Source organism: Miscanthus floridulus, chromosome 16 (assembly GCF_019320115.1).
Source record: "Miscanthus floridulus cultivar M001 chromosome 16, ASM1932011v1, whole genome shotgun sequence".
Classification (NCBI taxonomy): Eukaryota; Viridiplantae; Streptophyta; class Magnoliopsida; order Poales; family Poaceae; genus Miscanthus; species Miscanthus floridulus.
In genome coordinates, this window is record NC_089595.1 from 26,221,035 (window position 1) to 26,247,005 (window position 25,971).

A 25,971-nucleotide genomic window follows, 5' to 3' on the forward strand; every position below is an offset into this window, starting at 1 on the left:
ACATGCAAATATATCTACCCTATGAGTTCTACTAGTGCAGGTTCGAGTAGATGCTTTGCTTAGGTCATCGGTAGCATGAGTAACCTGTTGTTGCTCACAATAGGTGATTATTATTACTCTCATAATAAAGGATGAAGAGAAAATGGAGATCTGGGGGGATAGGGTATGGGTTACTAGTGGGTGTAACAAGTTGCGTCCCACGGCCATGGGGCTGAGCTTGGTTACACTATTTTCCCTGTTCATGTCAATTGAGGACCATCCATTGCTGTGGATGGTAGTTAGGTCACAGACTTATTATCCTGAGCACATACTTGCTTGTTGGAGCGGGAAGGCTCATTGTGCTCGTGTCGTGGGTTTCGGCTCTTTTCGGACCGACTGACTGGAGGTGGGGAAAGGTGGAGGTCTAAGCACCATATTGAGACCAGGTCTCAAGTGTGGGGGCATGGAGTCCAAGTTTGGACAAGGGCCTAGACCCCTCGATAGGAGTGAAATTGGTTGGTCTTGTTTGTGCCTGGGGTACAAGCGAGGCGTGTGTTTTGGGGTACCCAGCTGGGATACATTGGTTCGCAAAATGTCATTTTTGTGAGACAGTACAACTTGGCTATGGTCCAGCACCGTAGTAAGAACTGGAATATGAAAGATGGTAGAATGGTTCTGATTGCTCAACACTTTTTTGAAGGTAGAACAAGTGCTTACGTAGAATGGTTAGCTAATAAAGTAATCATGATTGCTAAGAAAACTTGACCTTAAGGACGCACTATTAGTAATGCTTTTCGCAAACAAAAGAAACCAGCAGACCATATTGCCTATCATATCCTTGAGAGTCAAGAAATTATTCCCACTAGTCAGGTAAGTCTTGCGAGTACATTGTGTACTCAGGGTTTGTTTTACCCTGTTGTAGGTGCAGCTTGAGGAGTTAGCTCTTGTGTGGAGGATTCTTCTGGTGGGCATAGATGGATCCACGTATTGTTTTCACTAGATGATTATTACATTTTCCGCTATTTATTTATCGCACTCTGAACTCTGGTATTGTAATAAATAATTTCCAAGACTCTATGTTGTATGAAATGGACTAAGTATTGTAAGGTCATACTCATTATTAGATTCTGGATGTAAAACGTGGATTGTTTTGAGTTCTCCCTTGGGGTATGCTCGACGGAACTGTCCGGTATGGTCCACTTTTGGGGTGCTTAGTGTCTAATGGAAGACAAGCTCCTCAGAAAGTGTACTATTCTAGGCGGTTCTACCATAGGTGGTATCAGAGCCAATAATGAGTATACGAGTTTAAGAACTCTTTTTAAAAACCTAAAATTTGACCAACAAAAGATTTATGAAAAATAGGATGCGATAAATTTACGTAAGTATAAGACCTAGCAATATGGTCTATCTAGGATAGTGGCACTAGTTTTATCTATTCAATTTATGCAGGTACACTAACTTACGCTGTGTAAGAATTGTTACTGTACGGGAGGTGAGTGTGCACTGTGCCAAAATTTTATGCGAATGCCGCTATATTCCGGCTTGAGCGAACGGATAGATCAATGCATGCATCATAAAAAGAGAATCTTCTTTAAGCTAAACTCCCCTTCACAAATAATTTTTGGGTAGTTAATATGATAGGTTAATAAATAGAAAGAAATGCTTCCCCTCTTAATGAAAAGTCTTATCATTCCACAACTTATCAAGCCCTATCATTTCTCTAATTTTTTGTTCCTCATCTAGGGCCTTGTCCCTAACGATGGGTTCCTATCTGTTTACAAATGAACCTGAGGTCTGGTCACGGGAGCACCAGTGCTGGGATGGGCCATGGTCTTGGTGAAGATCAAGGCGAAAATGGTCGTGGCAAGAATAACAGCAATGCCAATGGAGAGAGCCACGAGGCCCCACTCCTTGGTCCTCCTTCACCACCACTGCCTCCAATGACTCATGCAGAGATGATGGCCGAGTTGTTGGTTGCTCGTCGTGAGTCGGCCCATGCCTTGGAGATGCTGGCATAGGCTATTGGTGGCGTCACCCATGGAGGCCCCGGTGGCAATGGCGGGAAAGGGGGTGGTGCCTGCGGTCCTAAGAGGCCCTATTCCTACCAGGACTTCTTGGGGACGCATCTACCCATGTTCACACCGACTGCTGAGCCTCTAGACATGGAGCATTGGCTTCGTATTATGGAGCAGAAGTTTCAGCTACTCACTGTGACTAATGAGTAGAAGGTGCGCTTTGCCGCACAATAGCTTCTGGGATCTGCCAGTGCTTGGTGGGACACTTTTAACACCATGCAACCTGTAGACCACCATGTGACTCGGTGGGAGTTTACCACTGCTTTTTTGTTAGTATTATACTCCTGCTGGTTTGCTGAACAGGAAGCTGTCTGAGTTTCTGGAGCTGAAACAGGGAAATATGACTGTGATGGAGTATGTGAACAAGTTCAACCATCTTGCACAATATGCTGGGACATATTTGGACACTGATGAGAAGAAGATGGACCATTTTTGTCGGATACCATAAAAGGGGTACCCTAAGCAAGAACCAAAAACATTGCTTAGACCTTGAAAATAATGAAACCAAAATACAACCGCAGGCAAACCCGCCTCGCCCGAGGTACCGACTCTCGCACTACAAGGCCGGTGCGGGGCCTCGAACGAGGGACCGACTCTCTGCCTCGCCCGAGGCCCTGCACCGCAAGGCCTCAAATGAGGGACCGACTCTCCGTCTCGCCTGAGGCCCCGCACCGCAAGGCCTCGAACGAGGACCGACTCTCTGCCTCGCCCGAGGACCCGCACTTCAAGGCCTCAAATGAGGGACCGGCTCTCCACCTCGCCCGAGGCCCCGCACCGCAAGGCCTTGAACGAGGACCGACTCTCCGCCTCGCTCGAGGCCCCGCACCGCAAGGCCTTGAACGAGGACCGACTCTCCGCCTCGCCCGAGGCCCCGCACCACAAGGCCTCGAACGAGGACCGACTCTCCACCTCGCCAGAGGCCCCACACCGCAAGGCCTCAAATGAGGACTGACTCTCTGCCTCACCCGAGGCCCTACACCGCAAGGCCTCGAACGAGGGACCGACTCTCCGCCTCGCCCGAGGCACCGCACCGTAAGGCCTCGAATGAGGGACCGACTCTCCGCCTCGCCCGAGGCCCCACACTGCAAGGCCTCGGATGAGGTACCGATTCTTCGACTCGCCCGAGGCCCCGCGCCACGAGACCTTCTCTGACTCGCCTGAGGCCCCGCGCCGCGAGGCCTTGGATGAGGTATCGATTCTCCACCTCAACCGAGGCCCCTCACCGCAAGGCCTCGGACGAGGTACCGATTCTCCGACTCGCCCGAGGCCCCGCGCCATGAGGCCTCGGATGAGGCCCCGATTCTCCGACTCACTCGAGGCCGGCTCGGCATCAGCCCCGTCACCACCGCTTTGACCGACTTCTCTGATGGGACATCACGTCCAACTAAAGCGTTCAACCACTCCCACAATGTCAGCCGCATGACGGCACGGTACAGTGGAGTGGCCGATGAGACGGAAGTCACATCGAAGCCCTGCCATCTGGGACAGGATGGGGCGGGGGTTACCAGCCGCTGTGCTCGGCACTATGCCCACAGCTGATGCCCATGCTACGCTGTGCTGCCTAACCCTTGCTCCAAGGACAGCGCGGCATGGGAAGTCATGTTCGGGTCCCTGTAGCCTCGGAAATGACGCACAAGAACAACTGCTCCCTCCGAGCCTTGGCCACCCGCTTCTGGGCTCCTGCAGCCTCGGGACTCATGCCCACCGAGCCCCCCACAATGGTTCAGCCTTTGCACTGACTGGGCCTCAGCTCTCTACGTCAACGACAAACTAGGACCGGCACATCTCCTGTAGTACATGCCACGCCCTGCGTCAGGCTGTAGGAGCTCCCACAACGTGTACAGGGCCTAGCTCGTGTAGCCTCGGAATCAGCATACCCGCGCCATCGCATCAACCCAGCCTCGGAACTCCACGCCGGTCAAACATATGGTGACAGGCATGCCTCCAACACAAGAAGACGCGCCTGCCACCACAGGAGCTCCCACGTCGCACAGGATCGGGCGTGACCAGCATGTCGCTCCAGTGCACCGAAGACAAGACCGCTCCACCGACCATACCGCCAAAGTGACAAGCTGCAGGGCTCGGACATGCCGCCCCTGCCGAAGAACGCCACGTAACGAACACATGTACCGCCCCTGTGCCTCCCTTTGGCTATAAAAGGGAGTGGCCAGGGCCACTCCGGGGGAGAGGATAGCATACACCCACGCAAGAAACGCGCAACACTCTGTAACCCACACACGCTCCTTCACCGCAAGAGACCAGCATCTCAAGCAACCCTTACTACTCCTCGCCTAGACCTAGGACCGGATCCCTCTCTCGCCCAGCTTGTAAACCCCTACTACGAGCACCTCGGTGCAAGGAATACAAGATCGCTCTCTCAGACTAGACGTAGGGAACCTATTGCCTGAACCAGTATAAACCTTGTGTCTCTTTGCATCACCATCTAGGATTAGGGACGCGCAGTACATTTTCACTCGTTGTTTGAGGACCCACCGGTCCAAAACACCGACAGTTGGTGCGCCAGGTAGGGGCATACTGCGTGTCAGCTTAGTCATCCCAGCAAGTTCCGGATGACATACCCTGCGCGACCATGGCGTCTCGGCACGGTGATCTGGTTCTGGAGCCTAGAGTTCATGTCTCTAGGATACGAGTATGACATGGTACTCCTCCCACCCAGAGCCTCGATGACCGACGATGATATCACACACCTATAGCCTAGGCGCAGGTGACGCTCGGGCCGCCGCTCTCGTCGCGCTCGCCAAGCACGACGCGAGCGGGACCATCCCAATGCCACGCAAGTTCAGAGCGACGCTCCACGCTCCGCCAGTCTCCCACACCCGACTGTTGATACAGAGTCCCTGGTTGGGGACCTGTATAACCTCAGCCTGAGCAAGGGAAAGACGCCGGTGGCGCACAGCGACACCCCGTCATCAAGCTCTGCCCCGCCACCTCCCGGGGAGCCGACTCTGGCGAAGCGGAGACCGGCAATGACATCATCCCCGTACCCTTTCGGATTGAGCAATGCCACCGCCACCTACGCTTCCGCTCACACAGAACCCCCAGGAGGCCATCAACGTTCTGCCCTCGACCTCGTTGCCACAACTCCGACCCACGCCCATGCTAACTCCTCGGAGGAGGATGAGGCATGGGCTGGAGTGGACTTCTCCGGGCTTCGTGACCCTGAAGCTATGCGCCACTTCATGGTCGCGAGCGACTACTGCTTTGGCTACTCCGACTCCGATGCCGAAGATGCTTACGACCTGACTCGTGAGTGCTTCAACGTCGAAATCGGGATGTCGAATACGGGCGACGAGGACGAAGGGGCAGGCATTCGCTCCCCATCCCACGTGGGGGGCAGGCAACGCCACACCGCCACGCGCCGGGCCCCCGCCAGCGCGGGGCGATGTCCCCGCCCCCGAGGAACTTCGATGCCTAGACCTGGAGCAGCTCCGTGAGCTTCAGGCCAAGGTCGAACAAGACCGACTCCTTCTGCAGTAGCTCCGAGACACTCTAGGTGGAGCAGCCCGGCGGAGGGCTCGCGATGTCAACCACCGCATCAACAACGACAAAGGGGGCGAGCAACCCCCTATCTTCAATCGCGCTAGTCAGAACATTGTGGTAGCAGCGATGCTACTCCGAGCAATGCCCAAGCCATCTACCTCAGAGGGGCAACGGATCCACGGCGGACTTCGAGACCTTCTCGAGACCACCACGGTACAGCAGGCCAAAAGCTCCGCGTCTCGACGGGCGGGGACGCCTTGGAATAGCCCGTGTCTCGACAAGATAGAGAGGCCTCGGTCCATCCTAAGCCTGCTCGAGCACTAAAAGTCAACAAGGTCCCTCGGTGCACGACTGCCACGATGACACACGCGAGGTGCAAGGCGACCACAATGTGGTCAGCAGGCGACGACGCCACGACAACGATGGTCCCGCACGAGGCTACCACCCACACCGAGGCGGTCGCTACGATAGTGAGGAGGACCATAGTCCTTCTCCTGGGCCACCTGGCCCTTGAGTCTTTAGCACGGCCATCCGCGGCGCCCACTTCCTGGCCCAGTTCTGACAACCGGCCAACCTCTCAAAGTATGGCGGCGAGACCAACCCCAGCTATGGCTGGCCGACTATCGCCTGGCTTGTCAGCTAGGCAGCGCGGACGATGACATGCTCATCATCCGTAACCTCCCCTTGTTCCTGACAGACTCGGCGCGAGCCTGGCTCGAACACCTCCCTCCCTTGCAGATCAACAACTAGCGCGACTTGGTAAAGGTCTTCGTTGGGAACTTCCAGGGCACATACGTGCATCCCAGGAACTCCTGGGACCTCAAGAGTTGTCGCTAGAGCCTAGATGAGTCTCTTCGAGACGTCATCCGATGCTTCTCCAAGCCATGCACCGAGTTGCCCAGCGTCGGCGACTCAGAAATTGTCCAGGCGTTCCTCTCCGGCACCACCTGCCGAGACCTGGTCTGAGAATTAGGCCGAAGCATACCAACCATGGCGGCCGCATTCCTCGACATCGCCACTAGCTTCGCCTTGGGCGAAGAGGCTATTGAGGCCATCTTCCCCGACAACGACGCCAAGGGGAAGCGGAGGTATGAGACCCCCGGGGCCTCGGCCCCTCGCCTCCCTAAGAAAAAGAAAAAGGGTTGCTAGGGGAAGCAGGAGGTCCGCGAGGCCGGTCTCATCGCGGCTGCAGATCGCAAGAATCCCCGAGGCCTCGCCAGAGGCCTCGGACTCTTCGACGACATGCTTAAGAAGCCCTGCCCTTACCATCAGGGCCCGGTGAAGCACACCCTCGAAGAGTGCACCATGCTCCGGCGTTACTACGCCAAGCTCAGGCTCCCCAACAATGACGCTAAGAAGAAGGGCGCAGGCGACAGGGACAACGACAAGGATGACGGGTTCCCCGAGGTCCACAATGCCTTCATGATCTTCGGTGGGCCTTCAGCGAACCTCACGGCACGTTAGTGGAAGAAGGAACGCCAAGAGGTCTTCTCGATTGAGGTGGCCACTCCCCAGTACCTCGATAGGTCTCAGGAGGCGATCACATTCGATCGGGATGACCACCCCGATTATGTCCCGAACCTCGGGCAGTACCCACTCGTCGTCGACCCAATCATCGGCAACACCTGGCTCACCAAGGTGCTGATGGACGGTGGCAGTGGCCTCAACATCTTCTATGCCAACACCCTGGAGCTCCAAGAGCTCGACCGGTCATGGCTCCGAGGCGATGCTGTGCCCTTCCACGGCATCATGCCGGGGAAGCACACGCGACCCCTCGGGCGCATCGACTTGCCCGTCTGCTTCGGTGCCCCCTCCAACTACTGCAAGGAGGTCCTTACCTTCGAGGTGGTTGGGTTCAAGGGGATCTATCACGCCATCCTAGGGCGCCCATTATACGCTAAGTTCATGGCGATCCCCAACTACACCTACCTCAAGCTAAAGATGCCGGGCCCCAACAGTGTCATCACTGTCGAGTCCACGTACGAACACGCATACGACTGCGACGTCGAATGCGTCGAGTATGCTGAGGCTCTCATGGAGGCGAGACCCTCATCATCAACCTCGACCGGCTCGGTAGTGAGGCGCCCGACTCCAAGCGTCGTGTCGGGACCTTCGAGCCTGCAGAGGCCATCAAGCTCGTCCCGGTTGACCCCACCTGCTCCAATGACCGAGCGCTGAGGGTCAGCATCACCCTCGACAGCAAATAGGAAGCCGTGCTCGTCGACTTTCTCTGCGCAAATATCGATATATTTGTGTGGAGTCCCTCGGACATGCCGGGCATACCGAGGGAGGTCGCCGAGCACGCCTTGGACATCCGGGCTGGCTCCAGACCGGTGAAGCAGCGCCTGCACCGATTCAACGAGGAGAAGCGCAGGGCCATCAGCGAGGAGGTGCAGAGGCTTTTGGCGGCCGGATTCATCAAGGAAGTGTCCCATCCAGAGTGGTTAGCTAATCCTGTATTAGTTAAGAAAAAAAATGGAAAGTGGAGGATGTGTGTGGATTACACCAGTTTGAACAAAGCATGTCCAAAAGTTCCAATTCCATTACCTCGAATCGACCAAATCGTTGACTCCACTGCGGGATGCGAGACCCTGTCTTTCCTTGATGCGTATTCTGGTTACCATCAAATCAAGATGAAAGAGTCCGACCAGCTCGTGACTTCTTTCATCACCCCATTCGGCATATACTGCTACACGACTATGCCATTCGGTCTCAGAAACGCGGGGGCCATGTACCAGCGGTGCATGACCTAGGTCTTTGGCGAGCACATCGGGCAAACCATCGAGGCCTACGTGGACGACATCATGGTCAAGTCCAGGAAGGCCAGTGACCTCGTCGATGACTTGGAAGTAGCCTTCAAATGCCTCAGGGAGAAGGGCATCAAGCTCAACCTCGAGAAGTGTGTCTTCGGGGTCCCCTGAGGCATGCTCTTGGGGTTCATAGTCTCGGAGCACAACATCGAGGCCAACCCGGAGAAGGTCTCGGCTGTGACCAACATGGGGCCAATCCGAGACCTCAAGGGAGTGCAGAGGATTATGGGATGCCTTGCGGCCCTGAGTAGCTTCATCTCGCGCCTTGGCGAAAAAGACTTGCCTCTGTACCATCTCTTGAGAAAATCCGAATGCTTTTCTTGGATCCCCGAGGCAGAAGAAGCCCTCACCAAGCTCAAGGCACTGCTCACCAACCCTCCTGTCCTGGTACCGCCAATCAAGAACGAAGCCCTCTTACTCTATGTCGCCGCAACGACCCAAGTGGCCAGCGCGGCCGTAGTAGTCGAGAGACAGGAAGAGGGGCATGCTCTACCCGTCCAATGACCTGTTTACTTCATTAGCGAGTTACTTTCCGAGACCAAGACACGCTACCCCTACATCTAGAAGCTGATCTACGCCATAGTCTTGGCTCGGCGCAAGCTGCGTCACTACTTCGAATCCCACCCAGTGACCGTGGTGTCGTCTTTCCCCTTGGGAGAGATAATCCAGAACCAGGAGGCCTCGGGTAGAATAGCCAAGTGGGCCGTCGAACTTATAGGGGAAACCCTATCCTTTTCGCCTCGGAAAGCGATTAAATCCCAGGTCTTGGCCGATTTTGTTGCTGAGTGGACCGACACCCAGCTGCTCCCTGCTCAAATCCAAGCAGAATGCTGGACCATGTACTTCGATGGGTCTCTGATGAAGACCGGAGCAGGCGCGGGCCTGCTCTTCATCTCACCCCTCAGAGTGCACATGCGCTACATGATCTGACTTCATTTCGCCGCCTCCAATAACGTGGCCAAATATGAGGCCCTCGTCAATGGCTTGCAGATCGCCATCGAACTTGGAGTACGGCGTCTCGACGTATGGGGCGATTCGCAGCTCATCGTCGATCAAGTGATGAAGGAGTCAAGCTGCCATGACCCCAAAATGGAGGCGTACTGCAAGCTGGTACGCCACCTAGGAGACAAGTTCGATGGCCTCAAGCTCAACCACATTGTGCGAAGATTCAACGAGGACGTGGATGAACTAGCAAAGGTGGTGTCGGCATGGGCCCCGGTCCCCCCAAACATCTTCGCCAGAGACCTCCACAAGCCCTCCGTCAGCTATGCCTCGACGGCAAAAGAGGGCCCACTGATCGAGCCCACCATAGGGCCCGAGCCCCCCTCTATCACCGAAACCCCTGTGGCTGAGCCCAAGGCCATGGAAATTGACGTGGAGCCTCCCGAGGCCAATCAGGGTACGGACTGGCGAGTCCCATTCCTTGATTGCCTTGTTCGAGGAGAGCTTCCTGCGGACAGGACCGAGGCCCGATGGCTTGCGCGATGAGCCAAAACTTACATCCTCAGCAACGGTGATTTGTACAGGCGAAGCCCATCTGATGTCCTTCATCGGTGCATCACCACCGAGGCAAGCCAAGCCCTAATTTGGGACTTGCATGCAGGAGCCTGTGGGCACCATGTAGCGCCTCAGACACTCGTCGAAAACGCCTTCCGCCAAGAATTCTACTGGCCAATGGCGGTGGCCGATGCCATGAAGCTGGTGCGCTCCTGCGAGGGATGCCAGTACTATGCACAACAGACGCACCTCCCGACCCAAGCCCTCCAAACCATCCCCATCACATGGCCATTCGCCGTGTGGGGGCTGGACATGGTTGGGCCTCTGCAGAAGGCCCCCGGGGGCTATACCCATTTGCTGGTGGCCATTGACAAGTTCTCCAAGTGGATCGAGGCTCGACCGATCACCCGAATCAAATCTGAGCAAGCAGTGCTATTCTTCACTGATATCATCCACAGGTTCGGGATTCTAAATACCATCATCACCGATAATGGGACGCAATTCACCGGCCCCAAGTTCCTAACATTCTGCGACAACCACCACATCCGTGTGGCCTGGTCGGCCATAGGACACCCTAGGACAAACGACCAAGTGGAACACACAAACGGCATGATCCTATAGGGCCTCAAGATGAGAATATACAACCGGTTGAAGAAATTCGGCAAAAAATGGCTTGCCGAACTCCCATCGGTCATCTGGAGCCTGAGGAACACACCGAGCCGAGCCACGGGATTCACACCGTTCTCCCTGGTCTATGGAGCCGAGGCCATCCTCCCCACTGACTTGGAGTATGGTTCCCCGAGGCTACAGGCCTACAACGAGCAAAGCAACTACACTGCCTGCGAGGACACCCTCGACCAACTGGAGGAAGCCCGAGACATCGCACTGCTACACTCGGCCAAGTACCAGCAAGCCCTACGACGCTACCAAGCCCGGCGCATTCAAGACTGAGACCTAAAGGTGGGCGACCTGGTGCTAAGACTGAGGCAGAGTAGCAAGGGCCGCCACAAGTTGACCCACCATGGGAAGGGCCGTACATCGTCGCCCAAGTACTAAAGCCCGGGACCTACAAGCTAGCCAAAAAGAAGGGCGAAATCCTCATCAACGCTTGGAACATAGAACAGCTACGTCGCTTCTACCCTTAAATTCCCAAGCATTGTATACATTGTTTCTCAAAGCACAATAAAGAAGCATTCTTTAGTTGTTATAATTTTTCGAGAAACCCCCCAAGCCCATCGATAGGGGCTCGGCGTTACAATAACGCTATATGGGAGACTCGGCTCTACCTTTGCAGAACTGAGCCTCCCTTGGGGGCTAGAAGGGGGAGCCCCCCCTGAGTCCTAGACACCGTTTTTAGTCGTTTTTCGAAAAAAAATTCTACGCCAAACTCTCTCGCGTACTCTGACAAAACGATCGCAAAGAACCTAAGGACCAAAAGTTTGTCTCGGGGCCAAAAGGCCGGCTGAGCCGTGAGAACGGCCTACGCCTCTGGGCTACGGCAACTCCCTCACCACCTTTCACCCGAAGGGCAGCTTTGGCTCCAAAGAAGTTTTTTTGCATTTGTCCAAGAACAAGACAAAGGGCAGAGGCTCAGAAATAAAATAGAAAACGATTAAAAAACATTTATACACAAGTATTGTAAAGGCCTCGACGGCCACAAGCGTTACGATACAATAATGTAAGTCCTAATCTATTTACATGGCCCTTTTGCCTAGATCAAAACCTAGGGTCACCAACGTCGGCGGTCGGCGCAGGAGGGACCACCTCCTCTTCGAACAACCGGGCCAGCTCCGTGCCAGGGGCCTCAGCCACCTCCACCAGCTTCAGGACCTCCTCCTCGGCCTTCTTGTCATCCTCGGCCATGATGTAACCATCGCTGATGGCCTCAAGGTCGACACCGGTGTAGTGCGATGAGATGACAGCCAGAGCGCGCTTGACGCCCATATGCAGCGCCCCCCCAAAGCCGCTCATGGACACGACCGCTCAACGCGATCAAGCGGCTCCCAAGGGAGCTGCCTGACTCGACCCCCCGACCTCCAAGGCCTTGCAGGCGGTATGGGCGGCGCTCTGCAGGGCGTTGTGCTCCCGGATCTCAGCCTCTAGCAACGCCTGCACTTCGACGGAGGCCTCGGCTACCTGGGAGACCTCCTTCTCCAACCCTACGCCAAGACAAGCAAGATGGGGTTAAGCATAAAAGGAAACTAGCCGAACAGGGGCGAAGGCCTACGAGACTCACCCTCGGCTTTCTCCTTCCAGCTTTGGACCTCGACCCAAGAGGCCTCGGTCGCCCTAGAAGCCTCCCTCTCCAGCTCTGCGTCATGTCGGGGAGTTAGGGGTTGAACGCAAGAAAAACAAATAAAAGGGGCATGGCTCAACGGGACTCACCCTCGGCCTTTTCCTTCTAGGCTAAGGCATCAACCCGAGAGGACTCGGCCACCTTTACAGCCTCCTCCAGGGCACCTTTCGTTAGTAGGTGCGCGCCCTTCTCCACCTCCAGTTGTCCGGTGACGGCCTTAGCAGAGGCTGCCTCTTGCTCAGCTCGGGACCTGAAGGTGTCCCGCTCACCGGCCGCCCAGGTCAGCCCCTCCTCTAGCTCCTTGATCCACGCCGCCAAAGGGGCAGCCTGCTCTCGAGCCGTGGCCGCCTTGGCCTTTATGTCAGCACAGCGAAGGCGGAGGTCCTCCACCTCCACGCTCCGTGCCGGTAGAAGCCCATTGGCATTGGCAAGCAGATCCTTCTGCTGCCGGAGCTGGTCCTAGTTATCCCTCTCCCGCCGAAGGAACACCAATTTCCCAAGGGACCGGGCCTCAAGCTCCTAGATAAGCAAAACACACGTCAAGTACTATGAAAGAGCTCGGAAGAAAGACAACGCATCACAAGAGAGGAAAGCACATACCTAGGCGACACCAGGCAAGTCCTCGGCCACAACAGACAGCGCTGTCCACAGCGACCGCTCCGCCAGTTGGCGGAATTGCTCGAGAGAGCTCCAGCGCCCCCCCTCAGCCACGTCCTCAAGGGCGAATAGAGGCTCCCCCTCAGGGTTGTCCCGGCTCCACCACAGAACGCGTGGGCTGTCCCACCCATGAGGCTCGGGTCGGACCCGGACAAGGGCCGAGCTCCCCTTGGCAGGAGTCGGGACTGGCTGCTCCGCGGTGCTGGCCGCCTCGGAGTCCACCACCTCCTTCCCCCAGGAGGTATCACCAGAGGAGATTGTCTGAACCTCCACCTCCCGGGCGCTCTCTTGCGACGGCGGCGGTCTTAGACTGGGGGCCACACCAGAGCTTGCCCCGCCTTCGTATCCACATCCTGGGCTAATGGTTCCGCCGTGCCCGAGCTGGCCGCCGCCACCTCAGCCTTGGTGGCCCTGGAAGCACCGGCCTCCGCCACCTCAGACTCGGTGGTCCTAGAAACCCCGGTCTCTGCCACCTTGGCCTCGGGGGTCCTGGGCGCCCCGGTCTCGCCCTCGGTGGCCTCGGCGATTGAAGGCGCCTCGGCATCACCTGCCTCAAGGGCCACGGCCTCACAGGGCGCAAGTGCCTCATCCCTCGCCTGCTTCGCGGCCACCTCGGTGGCCCTGGCGAACATTGTGCCACACTACAAGGCGGCTTGCACATCCACCACCCATCGGGTGGTGGCGCTGGTGCTCACCTTGAGCGCCTTAAGTGGCGCCAGAGTGAGCGCTTCCGCCTAACGCTTCCGGCTGAAAATGAACCACTCATAGGAAATGCTGCAAAATCCGCTGAAAAAAACGCTTACCTCGAACGAGGAAGCAGTAGCTTCCGCACCACGTCCCTCACCCTCGGCGGTGGTGGTGGCAGTGGTAGTGGCGCGGCCACCATGTCCGCCAGAACCAGCCGGCCCTCACCAGACTCCGATGTTCCCTCGGCCCTCTGCGGAGGTGGTTGAGTCGCCCCCGCTGTCGCCTGCTCCACCTCTGCCATCGAGCCCATCGGGCTGACGGTGCTCTTCCCCATTGCCCGTGCCTCGGGCATGTTGGCCATGGCCCTGGGGCGGGCAATCGCCGGCCCTGAGGCGCCCTCTCTTCCTCCTCCTCCTCCTGGAGATGCTGGGCCACTCGCCGATGCCCCGGGCGCCGTCTCCCTGACGTCAGGGAGGTGGTCTAGGGTACCCCGCCCCGCTTCGCTGTCGTCGTCATCGTCGTCGCTCGAAGAGTCCACCAACAACGAGGACGGAGACGGCTCCTCTGGGAGACCGTCGTGCCTCTACTGCCAGCGGCATTCCTCCAGCTCGTCATGCTTGAGGCCCTTCCTCTTGCGCCTTGCCTCCTTGGCATCCTTCCGCTCCTTGTATGCCTCGGCGTGTGCCCTATTCTTGGCCCGCCGCTCGACGTCCTCGGGAACGGGCGGCGGGGAGGCTCGCACATCCCTCATCCCCTACAGGAATGGTTAACGCAATAAGGGAACAGACTGGAAATGTAAGGAGCAAGAAGGCCTTGAGGGTCGCGGCGACACGTAACTTACTAGAGAGATGTACCCCCGCGATGGGCGCATCAGGAATGGGTTCAGGCCACTGCTCCTCAACCGCCCCTCCACCGTCTCTCTCACCCAACGTAGAATCCCCTTGTCAGGGAGGGTGACAGTGGACATCCGAATGCCATCGATCGGCTCATCCGGTGTCATCTCATACAGGCGCTGCCGCCGAGCCATCAGCGACAGCACCCTCCGGCGGTGGAAGGCCGCCACAACCACGGCAGCCATAAGGCCGCGGCTGCGCAGCCTCTCTAGGGCCCTTAGGAGCGGCTGTAGCTTGGGCTGATCAACCAACGGGATGCCATACCTCCACCTCTCCGGCTGGCTCTCCACGACCCACCCGGTATAGGGGGGAAGCCCGCTATCATCATTGTGTTGGTAGAACCAGCTATTGTACCAGCGGTGGTTGGACGACGTGAGCTGGGCCGGGATGTAGAGGGGCTGCCGGTCTTGGCGCACTTGGAGAGTATAGCCATCGGCCCTCAGCACCTTCTGCATGCCCACCATACCCGCTGGCTTGGTGGTGAGCCCCGCCCGAAAGAGGTGGATCCATAGCTCCCAGTGGGGGGCGATGCCTAGGTACCCCTCGCAGACGGCGACGAAGATGGCCGCCTGCGCGATGGAGTTGGGGTTGAAGTTGTGGAGCTCCACACCGTAGTAATGCGGGAGCGCCCGCATGAATCGGTCCGCTGGCAAGCCGAGACCGCGCTCGTGGAAGGCCACGAAGCTCACGATGTAGCCATCGCGTGGCCTCGACTCCGGTTCGTTCCCCGGAGCGATCCACTCTGGCCTGTTGGGGTCGGTGATTGGGCGGAGGAGACCGTCGTCGACAAGCGACTGCAGCATCGCCGCGGACACGTCGGATGGACCCCAAGGATCCGCCTAGAGGACAACAGCACCACCAGCCATGGGTGTAGTGGAAAATGCAGCTACAACAGAAAGGCGTGCTCTCTCTCTCTATCCTCTCCTCCCCCTTCTCCCTTCTCCTCCCCGGCGCTCTCTTCTGCTGTTCTTGGCAACCGCTTGAGGGTAGATAGCGCGAGTGTAGGCAGAAAAGGTAAGGAGGGGTAGGGGCGTGGCTCGTCACGTATTTATAAGGGAGGAGAGAGGGCAAACGGGTGGGCGACGAAACCGGGAATGAATTCCCCAGATCTAGCGCGATTAATGCGAATCCAGCTAAACCGCCCATGCGTCCACCTTTTTAACCACGCACAGTAACGTCCCCTCCGCAGACATCGTGTCTCCCTAAGGAACCACCTCAAAAGGCGCACCCGATTCCTTTCTGACTAAGGAACTGGGCACTGAGCCCGTTACGGTCCAAGGGTTCGAAGGCTGGGCCCCCGAGGGTCTCGACAGCTGCCCCAGGACAAACAGAGTCAGGGATGACTAAGGGTGAGCCCATACATGGTTGAGGCCCAAGCGAGCGGTTGCTTGGGATGCCCTAAGTCGTGTCCAAGACCGACAGGGAGGTCTCTGAATGGGATCCCACCGTAGGGAGGCACTGAGCCCCCAGGGCCAATCGAACGGCCCTGAGACCCACTAGAGAAGCCCTCTGGTACTTTTGGAGTGCGTCTCTGAACCGCTAGCTGACCCCTACCGAATGGGGCACGGGCCTCCACTTGGACTTACCCGATAACAGCTCAGCAGAGGTGTCACTGCTCGCCCACCGAGGGTAGCCTAGCATACTCCACCCCTCCTTCCAAGCGAAAAGGATGCCCGAGGGCCGCACAAAAAAAGACAGGGAAACTCCTGACCGTCCTCTTGCTCTGAGCAGAGGCTCGGGGTTCTTCCTACGACCAAGTCGAGGCCCAGTGACCCGAGCTCACACTCGGGGGCTCGGCAAATGCGATAAAACCCCTCACTCGATAGGGAAAAAGCCCCAGGAGGAATAAATCCATTCCTCCAAGGCCTCGGGGGCTACACCCGATGGGTGCGCTCGCGCGCACCCACCGAAGCCTCGAGCACAAAACACAATCCCGACGGAAGCTGCCGTGAGCCAAGTCTCGACAAAACCTCAGGGAGAGTGCTCGCACTCCCCCCAAGGCTCGGGGGCTACTGTCGGATACCATAAAAAGGGGTACCCTAAGCAAGAACCGAAAAAATTGCTTAGACCTTGAAAATAACAAAACCAAAATACAACCGTAGGCAAACCCGCCTCGCCCAAGGTACCGACTCTCGCACTGCAAGGTCGGTGCGGGGCCTCGAACGAGGGACCGACTCTCTGCCTCACCCGAGGCCCCGCACCGCAAGGCCTCAAACGAGGGACCGACTCTCCCCCTCGCCCGAGGCCCCGCACCGCAAGGCCTCGAATGAGGACCGACTCTCCGCCTTGCCCGAGGCCCCGCACCGCAAGGCCTCGAATGAGGACCGACTCTCCGCCTCGCCCGAGGCCCCGCACCGCAAGGCCTCGAACGAGGACCGACTCTCCGCCTCGCCCAAGGCCCCACATTGCAAGGCCTCGAAGAAGGACCGACTCTCTGCCTCGCCCGAGGCCCCGCACCGCAAGGCCTCGAACGAGGGACCGACTCTCCGCCTCGCCTGAGGCCCCGCACCACAAGGCCTCGAATGAGGGACCAACTCTCCGCCTCACCCGAGGCCCCGCACTGCAAGGCCTCGGACAAGGTACCGATTCTCTGACTCGCCCGAGGCCCCATGCCATGAGACCTTCTCCGACTCGCCCGAGGCCCTATGCCGCGAGGCCTCAGATGAGGTATCGATTCTCCGCCTCAACCGAGGCCCCTCACCGCAAGGCTTCGGACGAGGTACCGATTCTCCGACTCGCCCGAGGCCCCGCACCACGAGACCTTCTCTGACTCGCCTGAGGCCCCACGCCACGAGGCCTCGGACGAGGCCCCGATTCTCCGACTCGCTCGAGGCCGGCTCGGCATCAGCCCCGTCACCACCGCTTTGACTGACTTCTTTGATGGGACGTCATGTCCAACTAAAGCGTACAACCACTCCCACAACGTCAGCCGCATGACAGCACGGTATAGTGGAGTGGCCGACAAGACGGAAGTCAAATCGACACCCTACCATCCGGGACAGGACGGGGCGGGGGTTACCGGCTGCTGTGCTCGGCACTGTGCCCACGGCTGACGCCCGTGCTACGCTGTGCTGCCTAACCCCTGCTCCAAGGACAGCACGGCGTGGGAAGTCATGTCCGGGTCCCTGTAGCCTTGAAAACGACGCACAAGAACAACTGCTCCCTCCGAGCCTCGGCCACCCGCTTCCAGGCTCCTGCAGCCTCGGGACTCATGCCCGCCGAGCCCCCCACAATGGTTTAGCCTCTGCACCGACTGGGCCTCAGCTCTCTACATCAAAGATGCACTGGGACTGGCACATCACCCGCAGTACGCGCCACGCCCTATGTTAGGCTGCAGGCGCTCCCACGACATGTACAGGGCCTAGCACCTGTAGCCTCGGAATCAGCATACCCGCGCCATCGCATCAACCCAGCCTCGGCACTCCACGCCGGTCAAACATACGGTGACAGGCACGCCTCCAATAGAAGAAGACACACCTGCCACCACAGGAGCTCCCACGTCGCACAGGATTGGGCGTGACCGGCACGTCGCTCTAGTGCACCAAAGACAAGACTGCTCCATCGACCATACCGCCATAGTGACAAGCTACAGGGCTTGGACATGCCACCCCTGCCGAAGAATGCCACGTAACGAACACATGTACCGCCCCTGCGCCTCCCTTTGACTATAAAAGGGAGTGGCCAGGGCTGCTCTGGGGGAGAGGATAGCAGACACCCACGCAAGAAATGCGCAACACTCTGTAACCCGCACACGCTCCTTCACCGCAAGAGACCAGCATCTCAAGCAACCCGCACTACTCCTCGCCGAGACCTAGGACCGGCTCCCTCTCTCGCCCAGCTTGTAAACCCCTACTACGAGCACCTCGGTGCAAGGAATACAAGATCGCACTCTCAGACTGGACGTAGGGCACCTATTGCCTGAACCAGTATAAACCTTGTGTCTCTTTGCATCACCATCCAGGATTAGGGACGCGCAGTACATTTTCACTCGTTGGTTGAGGACCCGCTGGTCCAAAACACCGATAGTTTTAATCACGATCTCTCTTGTATCTTGCAAGAGAAGCTATATACAGGAGGCTATCAGACCTTTGGAGCATTGATGAATGCTGCTCTTGCTATGGAGGGACTTCAGCGTGACTCTCAGGTTGAGTGGGAGCGCAAGAGGGTGATCTCTAGATCTTCTAGTCACCCATAGTCTCAAAAGGTATAGGTTGTGAGGAGGGTGTCCTATCACTCTCCCGGAGGACAGCCGTCCTGTTAGACTCAATAGATTCACTAGGCACCACCCACTCAGTACCGTGCACCTACTCAGCAGGTGCAACAGCCATGGGACAGCAGGTTCCACGACGTCAGGGATAGGAGAACAAGCCTGGTGCCTATTTGAAGTGTGGCAAGAAAGGTCACTATGCATGGGAGTGTCCCCAGAACTAGCCTCCCCAGTCTTCTCAGCCTTCGGCCAACTCTCATCTGGTCAAGAGGACTATCATCAGGAAGAAGGTGCCCGTGAGCCGCTCTGGACAGGTTAACTTCAACGAGGTTGAGGAAATTTCGTAGGGTGAGCCTATGATGGCTGGTATGTTTACCATTGCTTCCCACCCAACATATGTGTTATTTGATTCTGGTGCATCACATTCATTTATGAGTATGAGGTTTGCACAAAGGCGCAATATATCTACTATGTCTATTCCTATTGCCTATAGAATCAAAACCCCGGGTGCATAGTTGTGTGTTAAAACTCGGATGAACACAATCAGTTTAGTGCTAGCCACTCAATCTTATCATCTCCAATTCATGGTGCTACCTGGGAAAGGCATAGATGCAATTCTAGGAATAAACTAGTTGAGAAATTATGGGGTAGTCTTGAACCTTAGGATGAGAATTGTGGAGTTAAAGCTTCCTTCTTCTGAGGATAGAATGTCTCTCCTTATGCCTTCAGTTTTTGCCCTACCAGTTATTGCTCATACTGAAGTTTCTACTGATCTTGCCTCTATTCTTGTGGTTTGAGAGTTTTTGGATGTCTTTCCTGAAGATCTACCTGGGCTACCACCATATAGGGAAGTGGAGTTTTCCATTGAGTTAGAACCTAGAATTGCTCCTATTTCACGGTGTCCTTACCGCATGCCTCCAAAAGAATTGGCTGAGATGAAGAAACAATTAGAGGAATTGTTGGAGAAGGGATTCATCCGTCCTAGTTCTTCACCATGAGGTTGTCTAGCTATTTTTGTGAAGAAGAAGGACGACACTCTTCGGATGTGTGTGGATTATCGCCCTCTCAATGCGGTAACCATTAAGAATAAGTATCCCTTACCTCGTATTGATACTTTGTTCGATCAGTTGGCTGGTGCAAAAGTGTTCTCAAAGATTGATCTTCATTCGGGGTGTCACCAAATTAAGATTCAGCCACAAGATATACCAAAGATAGCTTTCTCTACTAGGTATGGCCTTTATGAATACCTAGTCATGTCTTTTGGTCTCACCAATGCTCCTGCATTCTTCATGTACCTCATGAACTCGATCTTCATGTCAGAGTTGGACAAGTTTGTAGTGGTATACATTGATGATATTTTTGTATATTCTAAGAACAATGAAGAGCATGCACAACACCTTCGCATAGTCCTAACTCAATTGCAGGAACACAAGCTATATGCCATATTCAGCAAGTGTGAGTTTTGGTTGGATCGAGTGCAGTTTTTGGGGCATGTCCTAACCCCTGAATGTAACAACCCGAGTTTTTGGAGAAGCCAAAAATACGAACTTTTTTAAAAAAATTCTGCAATGTGTAAAGCATGTAGATGCTATGTCAAACTAAGAACAATTTATAAATAAATTGTTGCATGCATATAGAATTACTTGTAGGAGTTTGCCGGAGTTCTTTTGTTGGTTTAGTGTTTTATGTTGGAGAGCACAAGTCCGTAGCAAATCCTTTTGATCCCTCCTAGAATATCTTATGAATCCCTTTTCCTCTCTCTCAATTCATCTTTTTGCTTTTGAACCTCATTTGAATCCCTTGATCTAATTCATAAAGTCAATCGACCTTCCTTGTAAATCAATGTCCATCGAAGCCAACCCTTGGCATTGGATTCCGAGACCCGTAGTAGACCCTAGTGACCCTTGGATATTACCCAAGTGGGCCCACACCTAAGCTAATTAAGTTTAGCATACAAACACGTGATTATGGAATTAATCAAGCAATATATGAAATGGAAAAGAGTAAAGGAAATAGGAAAGAAAGGTAAAGGCCATATTGGCCTGATCAGTCCAACCAACCGAACCAGCCCAACATGGCCCCCTGCTTCTGGCCCACATGGGCAGCAACAGCAGCAGCGCAGTAGCCCAGCCTGGCCTAGCTAGCAACGCGGCCCAGCTCGCCACTCCTCCCTTCGGCCCGCTCCACCAGCGCCTTGGCCCAACCGGCGCAGTAGCCCGTGGCCTGCTTGGCCCAGCCTGGCCAGCAGCCGAAGCCACCCCACTCCAACCCTAGGAGCAAGATGCTCCCAGACGCCGCCACCGCCCCACAAAGGCAAAACCGGGAGCCTGCCTCTCCACCAGCGCCCTCACCTGCTCCCTCTCGGCGTCCATGCCGCTTGATGCACGCCGCGTGCCCCTTCTCCGCACGAAAGCCGAGGATCGCCGTCCACAGCGCCTGGAGCCCTAGCTGGCGCGCTATAAGTACCCCCCGACGCCGCTCGCTCTGGAGCTCCTCCTAGCTACCGCCGCTCCATCCCTCTCCCTCCCTCCTTGCTCTACCCTGCCCTGCTGCACAGCCACGCCGGTCAGCCGTCGCTGGCCATGGCCCTCCACTGCCTTGCCACGTGGCCGCTCCCAGCCGAGCACCATGGCCACTCGAACGCCGACCTCGACGCCGTCCGCTACGTCGCCCGAGCCTGCATACACGGCAACACCACCAGCGTGCCTCGCCGAGCCACTCCACTCTGACGTCAAGCGTGTCCACCACCATGGACCCGGCTTCTACCATGGCATCGTGCGCGTCACGCGCCACTGCTTCCCCACCATGGTCGCGTAGTTGCCCACGCCGACAACCCACGAAGCCGAGGGCACCAGCATTGGTGCCCTGCTGGTTGCTCCTCCACCATGGTCGCCCACCAGTGCCTCCACTCCAAGCCCCGTCGTCACGCAGCACCTCTGAGCCGGCGTCGTGCCCCTCCCAGTCCATCGGACCTCGCTGTTCTACAGCAGCACATCGCCGTTGAGCCTCCATCCTCTGATGATGGTGAGCCTCCCAAAGCCAAGCTTTCGCCTTTCCTTACATCGTAGGGGAGTTTGTGCCTAAGACTGGCCTTCGTGCCATGTTCCTTCACCTCGCAGTGAAGCAGCAGGCCTTGTAGCACCCTTCACCAACTCTGTCGCCCCTCCAGCCACCCGCTGCTCCGGCCTGACCAGCCGCAGCCGACCCTGGCCACCTGTAGCTAGCCGTGGCCATGACCAGCAAGCCACAGTTGACCAGCAACAGGCTGTAACCGGCTAGAGGAGGCCGCAGCAAGCCGTTGCCAATTGGACGTGCTCTAGTAGGCCACCTATGGTCGTAGCATGCCCGGACGCTATGACCAACCCCCACATCGACTATGTCAAGCCTCGAACCGAACCTCGCCAAGCGGCTACGATGACATAGCTGCGCTGCCAGCAACGAGCCTAACCCGTGTCAAGCGACCTATCGTCTGCAAGCCCTCAGTGAGCTACACGAAACAAGCTCCTACCTTTATCGCCGAGGTCACCTTGCCCATGCCTGCCCGGCCTTCGAGCCGCTGTTGCAAACCAAAGCCGGACCTTCCTAAAGCCCTACATGTTGCCAGCCCAAGACCGATGACCCCTCCATGTGTCCGGCCTTCGAGCTGTGTTTTTCTGTAGGGACCTCGTCAACCGCACGATGCCAACGCTCTTGGACACATCGCACACATGCACTCATTGTGTCATTCTGTTGCACTCACGCCTCGGATGACACTAGCATGAGCCTGTTTACCTTGCATAGAAAAACACCATGCCATGACCTTGGATGCCCAACCATAGCGCACTGTTGCCACCGCTACACGCTCGTGTGAGGCCTAGCCCACCCTTTTGTGACCACCATGAGCTCGAGTACACCGAGAATGCCATGTCCTAGCCACGGCCGTAACCGAACTCCTGGAGACCGTACACAACACCTAGACTGCCCCTGTTTGGCTGATGCTAGCGTAACCCTTGCTTTTCTGCTTGGGAGGCGTACATGTGTGCCTTGGACTTGCCTAACCCCCACACACGGATGATACAGACATACACCCCACAGTCCCCTACACCACCGTGACCTCCCAACCATGCCGTCGCGATCGCAACCATAGCCAACGCACGAACTCACGCATGCACTCACACGCAAGCACCACAGTGGCTTGGCATGTGCCTTGCCGCCACTACAATCGACCACTGCCATTCGTGCTCGCACACACACCATCCCAAGAGCTCTAGCCTTGCTTCGCCCCATCATTCATGGATGCACGCCATGAGCCGTGGACTTATGCACGCTCACTTGCATGTGGTGATGCATGGCCGTGCCTCCGCATGACGTCGCGTGAGCCTCGAGACCACACCACCACGGCCGTTCGCATGCCCATGCACAGTCCTATGCTGAGCCGCATGTGCGAGCCAACGCCATAGCCACTGGAGCTAAGTCCATGAACAACAACCGTCATTCGACCAAGCCTTGGCCACGTCTTGGCCAGCCATAGCCAGCCTTGGCCAACCATAGCCACTTGTAGCCAGCCGCAGCCAGCCACAGCGAGCCGTAGCAAGCCACAGCTAGCCACAGCAGGCCGTAGCTGGCCTCAGCTAGCCAGAGGCAGCCATAGCCCTCTGAGACAAGTTGCAACAGCCCTTGGGCCTCCACATCTTCTGCCGTCGTTGTATGGAGTCCGTTCCTAACATTCCGGCTGCCTTATTAAACGAGGGCGAGCCGTTGAGAAACCGTGTGATCCCTAACATCGTACCGATGACAAGTGGAGTCTTTCCGACGTCTCCCTGGCCGAGACCAACGTTGCTGAGACCGCATGGCCTCACTTGCTGAGACCACCATGACCCCGTCTACTGCGAGCCGTACCCTCTGGACCATGAACCCTAGTCGTATGTCTTACCGAGACCATGGAAAGCCCCATCTCGCATCTTTCCATATACGCATATCTACCTTGTTGGGCCCTATTCTTACGACCTATCTGTCCATGACTGTCTTACAGGATCTACCCATCACCCAGCTATGGGATGTGCTACTCCGCAGTCATGTCGAGTTGCTGTGTTTTTCGGTCGTGTTTGGTTCTTATCGCTGGTTGTTGGTGTTGTTGCCTGTGTGCCGAGCCTTCGAGCCGGCTAAGGGATCGTACCTCGTTCGGATGTTACGATCGTGGGATCCATCTCGCCATGACCGTGATGCTGAGTGTAACTCGACCCCTCGCTTTTTAGTTGACTTCATAGTAACACGAGTGTTAGCTCCTGTCTTTGGCCCTAGAACATGGTCGTGATGGATTCGATGTCGATACTAACATCAATGCGGATATCACCCACACGCCTTGAGCCCTCCATGACCAAGTCCTGTGGGAGATGACTTGGGAGATAACAATCATGGAACGATGGATGCCAACTCGTTGGTGTAGCTTGTGGCCGTGAGTTCACCTCGCCATGACCATGGAGCTACGCCACTCTTTTGCTTTTACTTGCCTCTTCGTGCTCAAACCCCCGTATGCTTGTACCTTGTATGACCATCGCATTTCTTTGATTCCCGCGGTGACAACCGCACAGCTATGAATTAGAGAGATGTCTTAGTGCCAGTGCACCTAAGTTGGGTACCCTACGAGTGATTTGCGCACTTGGTGTTTGTCGCTGCCTTCCAATGCCCCGTCTTTTGTCGTGGTGTGAGTGTTGGAAGAAGTAGACCTTGTCCCTTGTTGTTCTTGCTCTTGTTGCACCGATAGCCCGCTCTGTTCGATTCTGTCTTGCCCATGACGATTGGATCAAAGACCGGACTATTCCCTTTGGGTTAGCGAAGCTATGGTCTATGTCGTACCTCGGACCCGTGCGTGTCGACCCGATCGACCATCTAAAACCATCTTTCCCGAAGATGTGTCTGAAAACATGACATGGATGTGCCTAGCTAACCCTTGCATCTTTTGCTGTGTTGAGCGACTCTCTTCTCGGCTCCCGACGCTATTGAGTCGTGTGGATCGAAGGGAACCATTGATGTCCAATCCCTTTGCGCTACCGCTTTCTACCATAGCGGACGAGCCAAAGTACGTTGGAGCCAAGTTACAATAGTGTTAATCATTCTTGTTTGCTACTCGTGTCCAATTATGACTTGCGGGATAAGGCTATAAGAGCCGAACCCCATCGTTCTTCTTTCTTGGGGCCCGACTTCCAATCCCCGTCAATTCAATGACATCGGATCGAAAGATCTTGAGCCGTGGTGTTTGCTCTGGATAAGCTCTGGCTTAAACCATTTATCGTAAAGCCATACTGGCTTGGCCATGACTTAAGCTTGTGCATAGCAAACCACCACTCTTGTTTCTTTGGCCCGAGGAAATCGAACAACCACCGAGAGGGCTAAGCCGTGTATATTAACGTGTCTCATTGGTGTTATTGGATCTTCCAGCGCCTTGCCGTCTTTTCGAGTGTTGAGTGTTCTCTTGCCTTACGTATCGCTTCGCGGAGTAGCTGACGATCGGACCAAGGGAACGTGATCAACGACAAGGACTGTGGGATGGAGTCGACTCCGGAGGAGGTGATCCCGCTGATTGAACACCAATGGATGGAGAATTGTACCTCTACATCGCAGGTGTCATGGCAGCACCCTCTTTTAGAGAATCCTATTAGACATTGCATAATATCTAGAACTGCTAGCGCTTTATAATTATTCCTTTGCTAGTACTTTGATGCATGCTACTACCTGAGCCATTATTACCCTGATGCAACCCACTCTACCATGTCACCCTGCTTTGCGCATTCGCTCGCTTATATATGATTACTTGCCTGCTTGCTTGCATATTACACCACTATACTTATTATTAACTCCACTTCGCATTATATCGGGGATGTGATGCTGCTGGTGAACCCCTTGGGAATGGTTTGGCTTGGGAAGCCAGACTCGGTGGTGTATGAGCGTGCTGCGTGTGTGCCTTGGGTGCGTGGAGAGTGAGGGTTGGGTCGACCGAGCTGGAATAACGATGAGCCTGGGGCGAGTCTTGCCATGTGGTGCTACCTGGGCACTTGGATATGGAATACCTGTGGTGGGTAAATGGTAATTGGAGGTGGCCTTAGGTGTGAACCTCGGAGAGGTGGAGCCTGGGGTAGAGGTGCTGTGGTGGCACGTAAAATGGAAACCCTGATGAAGACATTCTGGCTTGGTCAATCCCTAAGGACTTACTAGTACTCAGATTCACCGGGAATCCTTTACATCCCACTCGCCCTATATGGTGCGGGACGGTCAGACTACTTGGTAGAGCGATGCCACTACTGCTAGGCGAACATGTGCAAGGAGGTACGGGGCGCACGGTTTTCCCCCCACACCCTTCCGAGACTTCAGGAGGCCTTGTGGACCCGGCTCT

The 25,971-nt window shown here is 56.1% G+C and overlaps 1 protein-coding gene across 1 annotated transcript; it reads right to left on the reverse strand.

Moving 5' to 3' along the window:
* Positions 1-12,263: 12,263 nt before the first annotated feature.
* On the reverse strand, positions 12,264-13,863 carry LOC136510449 (uncharacterized). Its single transcript, XM_066504889.1, has 3 exons — positions 13,619-13,863; positions 13,139-13,436; positions 12,264-12,617 (listed from the first exon to the last, which is right to left on the reverse strand). The coding sequence occupies exons 1-3, from the start codon at positions 13,861-13,863 to the stop codon at positions 12,264-12,266; spliced, it is 897 nt and encodes a 298-aa protein (XP_066360986.1).
* Between the last annotated feature and the right edge of the window lie 12,108 nt (positions 13,864-25,971).